This window comes from Prosopis cineraria, unplaced genomic scaffold (genome assembly GCF_029017545.1).
Source record: "Prosopis cineraria cultivar Desert tree isolate PC_DT_omini unplaced genomic scaffold, ASM2901754v1 PC2, whole genome shotgun sequence".
Lineage (NCBI taxonomy): Eukaryota > Viridiplantae > Streptophyta > Magnoliopsida > Fabales > Fabaceae > Prosopis > Prosopis cineraria.
Genome location: NW_026555333.1, coordinates 18,395,725 through 18,407,883, shown reverse-complemented (window position 1 = coordinate 18,407,883; position 12,159 = coordinate 18,395,725). Strand labels below are relative to the sequence as shown.

General features: G+C 34.6%; 1 protein-coding gene across 2 annotated transcripts; it reads left to right on the top strand.

Moving 5' to 3' along the window:
- Positions 1-4,981: 4,981 nt before the first annotated feature.
- LOC129302539 (KH domain-containing protein At5g56140-like) lies at positions 4,982-10,997 on the top strand. 2 transcript variants are annotated; one of them, XM_054941479.1, is made up of 7 exons: positions 4,982-5,269; positions 6,190-6,275; positions 8,230-8,336; positions 9,271-9,390; positions 9,465-9,581; positions 10,095-10,238; positions 10,349-10,997. In XM_054941479.1, exons 1-7 carry the CDS (start codon positions 5,139-5,141, stop codon positions 10,496-10,498), a joined length of 855 nt encoding a protein of 284 aa, XP_054797454.1. In that variant the 5' UTR covers positions 4,982-5,138; the 3' UTR covers positions 10,499-10,997. The 2 variants fall into 2 exon arrangements, with proteins under 2 accessions (XP_054797454.1, XP_054797453.1); XM_054941478.1 differs by having other exon boundaries at positions 8,191-8,336.
- Positions 10,998-12,159: the final 1,162 nt, after the last annotated feature.

Below are 12,159 nucleotides of genomic sequence, written 5' to 3'. Positions count from 1 at the left end.
GTAGACAATGCTTTTAATATGCTAAATCATAATTCTACCTCAACATATATTAATAGTGTTAGTCACATGTCAATATATTTAGTAATGTTAGTGCCATCTTATCATCTTTATGAGAATATCCAAAAATAGAGAAACTGACATTATAGACTGGATAAACTAGATGGATTTAGAGCAACGAAAAAAATTATAGAAACCTATGCCAAAATATGTTAAAACTATAAGGACTAATAGTTATATTTTCTTAACTATAATTTATCACATTGTTGATTTATGGTCATAATATATTTTTTAATTCAAAAGTACAATATCCATTAACATTAGGAAGTTAGCAAAGCAAGTAAAAGAAACAAATTTATAAATACCATAAGCCAAACTGCAACTAGTTATCCAGCATTGCAAAAGAAAATCCTAAACTTTGGTAACTATAATTTAGGAGATAAACAATTGAGGATCGGGGCTCAAAAACCCAATCCCAAAGGCACATCTCCTTTAATGCTGCACAAGCAATCTAGTTAGCAACTTTGTTTGGACTTCTTGGAATCCACTTGAAGCAAAACTTGCTTAGTGATTAACCAAGTAATTTATGCCCAATTAGGGCATAAATTAACATGATTAACCAAAGGAGAAAAACAAGAAGAAGAAGAATCCTTGAGTAACCAACATTCAAGCAATATAACACCATCCCTACTACAAAAAAGAGAGATAGCATCTAATGGATTAGCCACCACAAAGACAAAACATCCTTGATTGTCATGAGTAGTGAAGTTAGTTTTATTTTCCAATCATATTCACCATCACAATTAATAACAAAGTCAAAATCATATGGATCCACATAGTTATCACCATCTGAACCTCTCAAGTCTTCACATTGAGCATTAAGACCTAGCTTATTCTAGTTATCGACAACCAATAAAATACCAAGAAAAAGAGCAAGGTGAATTATACCTCTTCATTCAATGAGACATCTCTCAAAAATACAAAAAACATGTCCCTCCAAATCTGCCACAAGGAAAAAGTTAGCAAAAAAAATTTGGTCTCACCTCTAACAATCTTTCATCAACCATTGTAAGAGGCGAAGATCTATGCAAGCAACATTATTAACTTCCAAACCATGAATAATTTTGAACATAGTTTATATTTCCCAATTGATGATTTTATCAGCTTCAACCAAGGAAAGGGAGAGATACTTGGCTATCATAATAATTACAAAGCTCGTATGCTAACTATTAAGAGGAATCCATCTCTTTTCCCTAATAATTAGTTTAATAGCCTTCCCACTAATTTTAGAAACAGTAAGACTCAAGGAAAAATTCTTGCATGGACCCGATACACCATATCTTCTATGCTCCATTTAATAAAATTGCACCAATTTAATCAAATAAAATCATTTGTGTCATCATTTTTATTGACTTTATTTTTTAAATAGAACGCCTTTTTAATTTATCATCTTTTTTCTCTACAATCATCAATGGCAAAATTAATTTGTATTAATAATTATGTGAATGATATGTTTTTATTGGATAGATATGGATGAAGTGGTGCACTTGATCCACGTAAGAATTTTTCAAGATTTTAGTACTTGCAACTTATTTTTATACAGTTAACATACTTTTATTCAATCAAATTAAGATAAGTAGATTTTATTATATTAATAATATAAATAATGAGTTTATACTAGTACAAAAAAGGTTTTTTATAGTGGTTAAAAATAATTTTTTACAGCGGTTACAAATGCATTATTGTTCTAAGGGATGTAGAATGTCCTTAACTTTCTAAATGTAGTAAAAAATTTTAAAAAAAAGGTCAGACCACTTTCTACATCGATTGTAATGCTAAAATGATGTAGAAAATTTACTTTTTACATCAGTTGTTTATCAGTTGTTCTATATAACTGATGTAGAAAGTACATGCGATTACATTGTCTATATCAGTTATGGTAATAATTGATATAAAAAATATATGTTTTTTTAATTACTGCATTTATTTTTTCAAATTAACCCATTTCTATACATAAAAATTGCCACGGCCAAACTATACAGCATAATTTATTTATAATTTTCAATACACAATTAAATTAACAACTAACAACTATCTATTAACTATTCAAAAACTATTAACTATTTAAAACTAACAATTGTTTAAATTGTATGAAGTTATCAAAATTTTTAATAAAAGTTTCCAAAACTTGTCTACTATTAATAAACTTATTAAATTGTACAAAACTTCATATAAAACTCACAAATTCTCCCTAAAAATAAGTTGCCTAACGCAAGCAAATGTCTTCAATTTTAGCTTTGGAAAATGGATCTGAATTTTAGAACATCTCAAATATAATTTGTAAAAGAGGCTTGTTACCTAATCTAAAATAACAAAATAAAATAAAACTTTTAATAATTTATTTATCTCTTTTATAAATTCAATAATGCTAAATGTGATGAGGGGGAAGGGGTCGCGCTTGGAGGAAAATGAGAGGGAAAGGATATGAGTATGAGTGACTACTACTGTAGGCGTGAATAAGGGAAAAATAACCAGTAAAATATTTAAAAAAAAATTCTACATTAGGTGTACCTCAAACCCAATGTAGAAACATAGTTTTCTAGATTAGGTGCTTTACTATGTTTCTACATTAGGTGGCAAGAATTCAATGTAGAAAATCAGTTTGAAAAATGAAAACAAGCATTTTAAGTATATAAGACTTTATATAAGTTTTTCCTTTCATAAGGGTAACTCATCTAATCCTAGTATAACTCTAACTTATAGGATCAATAACAAAAGTCTCCAAAACATAATTAGTGAGAGCCAAGCAAATATACCAATCTAAACCTATAAAAGATGGAATAATAACAAGCATGGAAGGATTATGCCTCGTAGGGAGACATAAAAAACTAAAGAAATAATGGTTAGCAACAGCATTCAACCCCACCTTCTCATCCTGGAAACCACCACCGACACTAATCTTTTTTAACCTAATGTTAAACACTCAGCCTCTAATCTTGCTTCCAGTGTATTGAAGTTGTTCACAAATCTAGTTTGCATCAGCTTTAATGCTTCCTTCTTCATATTTTGTGTAAAGGTTTGTGACAAATGATACGCATCCTTATTCTCAAAATCATTCACTACCATCCCCGTAGATCATAGCCTCTTCAAACACACCACCATGCAATGCAATCATTGCTTGTGTCGCCTTTGATGCATTATCCTTTAACAAAAAGTTTGTTATTTATTCAAACTTCAATTGCTTCTCTTCCACCCTTTTTGTCTCCATTGTTGCCACAAGCCTAAGATACATTATCATCCTCAAGTGCTCATTTAATCGCCAAAATATGCATACACCCAACTCACGCACACAACTCACCTACTCACTCAAACATTTCACACTATAGGAATCAAGGGAAGTAAAAGCTCTACTACTATATTGCTAGCAGAGAACATAATATCCTAGTTATGCTATGTTATTTTATTAACAACTATATATACTATAAATTTATTATATATATAGTATTATATTTTATTTAATTATTATGTCATCCATAAATTTAATCTATTAAACTAACTCATTGCAACTTTTAAAAATAGGGTCAAGGGGCAAAAATGCTTTGAAAGTTTTCTAAAAGAAGTACTAGATACCCTTACCTTTTAGGAGGAGTAATGTTGCCTCAAAAGCATAAAAAAATAGAGCAATGTCACCCTTTTCGAATGATTGATCAACATTGATTAGCGAGTTACTAAAATTGCTTGAAAATAGCTAGAATTTGCAAGAAGTCCACAAGAATGATATGCTTGATTTGGATTTGCAAGTAAGATGTGACAGAAAGCTTAATTAAACAAGTTCAATATTAACAATGCCAATATTCTAAGAAGATAGAGTAAATTGGAAGGAAAATGAAATGCCTAGGAACATGAATCACATTGAGTGTTGAAAATGAAAGATGAGATTGTGGCCTATAGTTACCTCACACTGTGTGCTTCTTGGTAGAATTCATGCATGGAAGTTTTACCTAATGAGATTCCCTTATACATCACGATCAACTAGGACTCATTGTACTTGATCCCGACCTTGTAAGGGTTCTTAATGGTGAAGAGCAACATGATAGTGAGGTAGCAATGGCAATGACAACGGTGGCAGCAATTAGGGCATTGTTAGACAAGATAATAAAAGTGATCTCAGCATTATAAAGCACATAGATCTCTTTGACTTTCTTAAGGAGGTCAAAACTTCTCTTATTGAAGGTGACTTGCTTGTTGATCTTGTTCTCTATCTTCTTCAGCTCCACTTTGCCTAGCCCCACCTCTCCGTCTCTCCCCCTTTCCCTTCCCCCCTCTCAAGGGGGTTAACTTAATCCTTCTCGTTAGGTGTCTCTTGTATGCATATGGGGTGTTGGGGCTTGAGGAATAATGAGATTGTGAGGGGATTGTGAGAATCCATAGAGATAATAGATATAGAAACATGTGACGCACGCAATATTTGAATGATAACTAAATTGAGAATGAGTTGCCATCGATGAAATTTGAGAGCAATTTGAAGCCTTTAAGGGAGCAACTGGTAGTAGCTTCAAGCTAAGTACTTTTAGGGGGCGGAGAATATGATAACATCAGTGGTGGGTAACCCATTGGTGTGCGTGAAATCAATGACAATAAGGGTCTAGTGTTATGCCATGCAAGTGAAGAAAGAGAAGGAAGAAGATGGAGAAGAGCAACGATTGAGAGACAGACATGTGTCAACGTTAGTCAACTATTAGAGAAAGACGACATTATTTTTTATATTTTTAAAATAACATTGATCCTCCTAAAAATAAGAATATCCGGTAAAAAAATAAAAAAATCTTAGCTAACCCTCACATAACTCAACTTTACTGGCTTCTTCAAACGCAATGCAACGCATTATCCGAGATCTAGTTTCGTGACATTTACTGTGAAGATAAAGTTTGATGTATTTATGTTTATACAGCTTGTAAATCAAAATTTGCACCGACGCGAGAATTTTAGGGAGACTCATCCTCTGTTCGGGTCCCATACTACCATACCCACACAGAAGAGCCTCAAAGGCTCTCTCTCACCCATACACACCCTTCTTCAACCATTCCCCAAAACCCCAACGGCGGAGGCGGTGGTGGGCGTTGGATCTCGCTCGCCCAGACATGTCTTTCTCTGGCGCCGGCGTTGGCAGTAGGCTCATGGCTTTCTCTCCCTCACCGTTAGCTCCTCACTCCCCTCATCTATCCGGTCTCCGCTCTGCTGCCACCTCCTCTGCTCTCCTCGAGCAAGAGAAGTATGCTCTCACTCTTCGATCCTTCTCTCTGTGTTTTTTCCCCCAGTTTGAGCCTCGGAGGATCTGGCCTCTGTTCTCTCTGTCTTTGCTAGTTTTGAGTTTTTGGGGTTTGGGGTGTATTTGTTTGAGATCTTGGTCGCGGTGGATCTGATTGATTTTGATTTTGATCCTTGTGTGTGGCTGTGATTTCTTACTTTTTGTATTAGTTCGTTTCGTTTCACCTGCCGAACTGCTATTTGGATCAATGGAAAGCTAAAGTTATGATCGACTATACTGTTCGGATCCATTGCTGTTCTTCTTCTTCTTTTTCCCCCGATTAAAGATCGTTCTTTCTTGATGCTCATTTATAGATTTTATTGCATGATCTGGTTGTTTCTCCTTCTTTACCACATCAGCACTCAATACCACGACTGATTGATAGATGTGATATCTATGGTTTAGGACATCACTCTTTGAATTTGCTGCTGATGTGTGGGAAGATATTTGTTGAATAAGGCTGATGCCATGGATTCGAATTTAGAGTCTGACCTTCAGGTTTATGTTTCTGCTGATAAGAATGGTCAAGTGCCCATTTGATGCATTTAATAATGAGTCAAAATGTTATGCTTGAGTCCATTTGGTGTCTGGGTCTTGGAATGTACTGGTTTGTTTTTCACTGATAATGATTAATGAGCTTATCTTGGTACTGACTAATCTTTTTTGATCAAGTACTGATAGCTTTTAAGTTAAGCTGTATCCATGTAACTGGCTTTTTGTGCACCGTTCATCAATCATATATGAAGATACTGTCGTTGCCTCCTGTGTGGTTTAAGCTTGCAATCCACATTTTTTTCTGCCCGATAACTTATATGCATCTCCTTGCAAGGTACATGAAATAAATGTCTGACTCTCCTTACATGGTTCATTTCTTCTAATTTCAGATATTTATCTGAGTTACTTGAAGAACGTCGTCATCTTAGTCCCTTCATGAACGTGCTTCCTCTCACCTATAAATTGTTAAGCCAAGGTCTGCTCCATTTCTCATTATATCTGCATGCATTTATAATGAGTCTTAAGCCAATTCTTTCCTCTTCCTGACTCTTCCCAATTTTAATCGTTTCTATGTTGTTTTGAATAGCATAAATGACGTGTTATGCTTATATCCTAGTACATGAGACAAGAATCTGTCAATTTGTTTTCAAGATGCATTGTTCAGTTCCCTATTAGTAGTTTTGGAATTCAATTTGTTTGATTCATAAAGCAATGTAAATGTTCTGCATATAAGTGAATTGGGTTCCTTAATTTCAAATGCCGAAGTTTTAATCATAGTTTTTAAATGCAGGTGATACAGTTTGACTGAAGAGCCGTAATTTTAATGCTGTTTTATTTATACACTTCTACAATTCATGAAGGAACTTGAATGCTTAAGCAAATAGAGATTAATTTTTTATCCAAAATGAAACCAGGGAGCTTCTTCTGTACATTACAAGTGATATTTGCTTCTAGCTTGCATTCATTGTTCTTATCCCCTTTTAATTTGGTTTTTATTTAATTTTCTTTGTTCTTATATTTGAAAAAGCGATTCTTCATTAACCTCATGCTGTATTTCTTGGGATATGGTCCAATCATACAAGAGTTGCCTTTGGTTAAAAAAGAGGATATTGGCTTCTTTGCTGATTTACAAGATTTGAAGCTCCTTTAAGTTATTTTTTGGATTGCAAAATTTATTTCTGCTTATAGAGTGTATGCCAATGAAAGATCGTAAATGGATTTCGATCAGCATCTTGATTATAAAAATATATGTGAATTCTTTAAATTTACCCTTTAAATCCTTTCAAATTGTAATCAGAGTAAATGAGATGGATGGAGAGGTTTACTTTCCATGGTCTGCTGGGGAAATACAGTGTTTTGAGTAGTAGTAAACGCATATTTTATGGATATGTATGTATGTATGTATGTGGATGAAGAATGTAGTGTTGAATATGGTGTGGTTTATGAGTGTTCATATGGAAGATTTAAGGAAACTTATGTCTTGTTAGGGAAATCGACTAACAGATGACGTGATGATTGACAATTTTAGTGAAGTGAGGCTAACCTTTTCTAGTTTCTTTTACTTGGACTGCCTCTTTTTCTCTCACTAACCCTTGTGAGGAGCGTGGTGGTTTGGCCTGTGAGGGTGGATCTTCAAATATATACATTACTTCTTGAGCTCAGCTGGGATTTTAAGACATTTCATTCATGCTTGTTAAAGTTGGATCCTTGCTCAAGTATGGAGTGAACCTTTGTTAAAGAAAAAGCAGAGGTTTAGTCAATTTTTTGCTGCCGATACATCAATAGGTAAAGCATTGGATATATTTTGAAGGAGTTTTGTGAAAGCAAGAAATATGGCTTGAACACCTTTGCTTATTCGAGGGTGTGTTCAGTCTTGTGCATTTACTTTGGAAATAACACCATCTGTTTAGGATCTTTTGGTGGTGGTGGTGGTATTTTCCTCTCTAAGAAAAGGATGAAAACAAAGTCTGGCTGATGGTGTGTCTGATTGTGGCTTTATGTTATTCTGCTGGTGCCTGACAATGAGATATTTGTTCAAGCTCAAACCTGTCATGCTGTTATGTGGGAGATGTTTTAATTCTGAGTTCTTGGTTATTATACAGGTAGTTACTTATGAATATTTTACTAACCTGATTACAAAAAAGTCATTTTATTTAATGTATGACATTTTTCATATATTTCTTTTTACATTTATCAGGATAACAATTGACTGCATCTATTTCTTCCATCCCTGATTACATCCATTCAAAGCTAAAATTTATATTATAGGGGAAGCATTAATTTTTTACTGACTCAGCAAACATCCGTGTTGTCTATCGATTATGTGGTGACTGCTAACTTGTTAACAACTGCTGACTGGTACATCTTGAAAATTGACATTTTTGGAGCAGAAATTTTGCGTGTAACCACTCTGTTGGGGAATGCATCAGTTTTAGGTCAAAGTGGGCTTGAACATGGTAGCCCCCTGGCTTCTGGAGGAATTTTTTCAAATGGAGGTGCTGATGTGAATGGATGGGCATCACGATTTCAATCAGAAGTACGGATACTAACCATTAACATTAACTTCTTTTCCGTCTAATACTGTATTTTAGAAGCATTTCTGACAATTTTACATTTCATGCTAACTGATAACATGTGTTCAGGTGCTTACAGTTTTAAATGTTGTTAGTGACAGGTAGTGCGCTAAGCTAACTTAATCAAGTTCTGACAATTAATAATAGCTTAGCTTCTGTTACCAGAATCCTGCCAAGGGTTCTGCCTTTTGTCTTTATTTGGATTTAGATAGATTGGATGTAAATGCATGACAACCCTTAAATTTTCTGTGACTGCTATTACTACTACAAAATAACAGATGTAAATGCAATGTGTTTGCTGGGAAACGTGTTTGTATTAGGGAATCTTGTGTATTTTATGAGTGTTATTTTATTTATTTTTGTTTTTATTTTTTATGGTGAAGTGCTTCTACTATCATTTTGGGTGTTTGGCTCCCATTCCACCCCCCGCCCCCACCATAGGAGTATACCTGTACCTGTCTAGTTATTTAAGTTAGAGATAATGAGCTATTGACTAAGTTGCCGAAATGGTTGAAGACTGCCCCTGATGTCAGCATGATCCTGGTGCCTTGATAATTTCCTAGCATATTTAACATATTTTTTTTTTCAATTTTCTTTATTTTAAAAGGGATCCTTAAATATCATGGTCTCCAATTCTGATTGCAAATGTCAAGATACTAAGTACGTATTCTGTGCATTTTTGTTTTAATTGTTGAGAGCTACTTTTATTTTTGTTCTCATATTTCTCTCACTTTGTTTAACATCTTTTGAGCAGCTTTTTACTTAGTGTTGATCATCTTGGGGATCTCTCGGTGGTCTCTGATACAATAGTAAATTTAATCTTATCATATGCATTCCATATGATAGAAACACTTTATCTGTCATTGCTGTAGTTAACATTGGATTTGAAACATGCAGGTCCCAGGCTTGTTACAGTCATCATCAGCACAAAATTGGCTGAGTACGCAAAGTGGCTCATCTGGTCTAATTGTTAAACGGACAATCAGAGTTGAGATACCTGTGGAAAAATATCCAAATGTATGGGTGAACAACTCTATTCTATTAAAATTATATTCTCTGCAATATCTGATATTGACTAAAATTTATTGCAGTATAACTTTGTTGGTCGCCTCCTAGGCCCAAGAGGGAACTCTCTGAAGCGTGTAGAGGCCAGTACAGATTGTCGAGTTTTGATCCGAGGACGTGGTAGCATTAAGGATCCAGCTAGGGTAAGAACATGTTGTAAATGTAACATGATTGATTAGCTAGTCATCTGCACCCATAGAAAAATTTTTGTATTATAATGTTGAAAGCAGATGAGAAGGTTTCTTATTGTTATATGGTATATATGGCTATCAAACTGAATTGTTAATTTTAGCAACTGCGATTGATGTACTTGTGATAACCTGAGATCCATGTCACCATGTGCTTCCTTGTGTGCATGTGCATATCTTGTTCCTTTTATGTGGGAAAAAAAAATGTTATGACTTGGTTTATCAACCCATATTATCTTGATGTTTGCAAAGTATATGCTTAGCTTTTGTCCCTTCACGTGCTCTGTTGTCCAAACAGCCTGTTAAGCCAAAAATATTAACCTACATCTTTTAATGTTTTTAATATGTTTCAGTTTGGTTAATTATGCTGTCCTGTTAGACATTTTTATTTCAGTTAGGTCTGGAGATCGCTCTGGCCAGAAAAAGTGTCTAGAGACAAGTTTGAATTGTATTAGTTTTATTTTTTAGGAAGAAATGATGAGAGGGAAACCTGGGTATGAGCATCTGAATGAACCTCTGCATATTCTAGTTGAGGCAGAACTACCCGTTGAAATAATAGATGCTCGCCTGATGCAGGCCCATGAAATACTCGAGGATTTGCTTAAGCCTGTGGTACCAACACCTTTCCTTTGTTTAAACAAAAAATTCATCAATATTAGTGGCTCACGCCCTTCCTGAGGATATTTTTTGTAGTAACTATTTTTAATCTGCTTTCCTTTCAGGATGAATCTCATGATTTTTACAAGAAACAGCAGCTTCGGGAATTAGCAATGCTCAATGGCACGCTTCGTGAGGATGGTTCCCCTATGTCTGGTTCTGTATCACCATTCCACAACAGCCTTGGCATGAAGAGAGCTAAGACCAGGGGGTAATTCATCAATGGTGAGAGGGTTTGGGAGCTTATAAGTTAATTTCTGCAAGTAAATAACACTTGCCAAGTCACAGGTGTTGCTGTGTCAACCAGTGCTCTGAACCACCGTCGGGGCACTGGCACCATAGCGCCAGTTCTAGCTTGTCTCTATGTGCTGTGTGTTTATATTCTGTTTGGGGGAAGTTTAAAGATGGTAGCACGTAGTAAAGGGTCCAAATGAGTTTGGGGTTTTCCTTTTTTGTTTGCGTCAGCTTAAGCAGTTTGGTTGGATTTCTAATCCAATCTGTCTATATAATATTATAGGTTATCTATCTTTAGTCTTACTGTGACAGTTTTGATATGGTGGTGGTATTCTTTGTGAGGAACGTGAATTATGGTTTGTGCCAAAACATGAGGCAGATAATGGTCCTACCCTAATGCGTGATGTATGGTATGGGTGACATTTTGTAATATTGAATGTAGATTATAGATTTGTGAAATGCATTCTTTTTTTATGGTCACCTTTCAAGTGCCTTCTCACTCTCTTGTACACAACTTGTCATGAGGCTTTGTTCTTTCCCTTGCCTTCGGTCAAAATATGTTGATAGGGGAATGCAGTTTGAATCCAACATAATGCCATTGTTGTCATGATCAAACAACAACAATAATGTTTATATTTAATTTACCCCGTTTGAGAATGTTGGTGGATCCAAAAAGTTCATCACATGCTCTATGGGTTATTGGGTTATTGCTTTGCGGTTAAACGAACGCTCTTTTAATCAGTACCACTCAGGCACTCACTAACAAGTGGGGCAACTACTCCAGAAATTGATATGATTTGTCAATGTTGTTCAGAAAATAAGCAATGTAGTTATATAGGGTATGGGATGGTTTAAAATGATTGGGAATCTGATAGCAGCATATGGATAGTTGGGAAAATGAAAATTTTGGTGTCTGAATAATTTTTTTTTTTCAATTATTGTTTTTGTTATTGAATTTTAACTCAAAATAATTCAGTCGTTAAAGATTTTTGGATTCATAATAACTTTGTCCTTGTATATTTTATTTTTTTAATTTGGTTCAATTCAGTTTATATAATTCATTAACTTCATAAAATTAAAAAGATTGAGCTGTATTGAGCGAAAGTTCAAGAACTAAATTAATAATTGGGAAAAACTTTAAGAACCAGTAAAAATTATATAAACTCTAAATAGGTGATCACTCACTGACAATTTTTACTTATAATAATGGCATGTCCTTCGCTATTCAGCTTTGAAGAGCCAAATCCTATTAATTCACACAATTAATTAATATAACTGTTATTATTACCCAAATGTAATTGCCCCTTGTGCCATCTCGTAGCTGAAAGTATATTAAATTAAATCCTCTACGCGATAACATAAAGATTGGGATCATTCCAATCACCAAGGCGGAACTCATGGCTTTCCACAAAGGATTATGGTTTTGTTGGCTTCACGGTTTCAAGCTTTGCAATGGCTCTTCAGAGACAATAGTTGAAATCATGAGCACCCATGACATTAACCACCTGACTTTCAACATCATGCAAGATATCAGAAATCTTTTGATGAAACATTGGGGGGTCACCTGCAAGCACATGTATAAAGAAGCTGATACATGTGCTGATTACATAGCTATTTTTACTCATGATATTGACTCGTAAGC

Bases quoted from the DNA above. Each gene is read 5' to 3' on its own strand.
- LOC129302539 (XM_054941478.1), top strand. From the start codon at position 5,139: ATGTCTTTCTCTGGCGCCGGCGTTGGCAGTAGGCTCATGGCTTTCTCT. The intron at 9,391-9,464 runs GTATGGGTGAAC...AATTTATTGCAG, and splicing joins CTGTGGAAAAATATCCAAAT to TATAACTTTGTTGGTCGCCT. The intron at 10,239-10,348 runs GTACCAACACCT...CTTTCCTTTCAG, and splicing joins AGGATTTGCTTAAGCCTGTG to GATGAATCTCATGATTTTTA.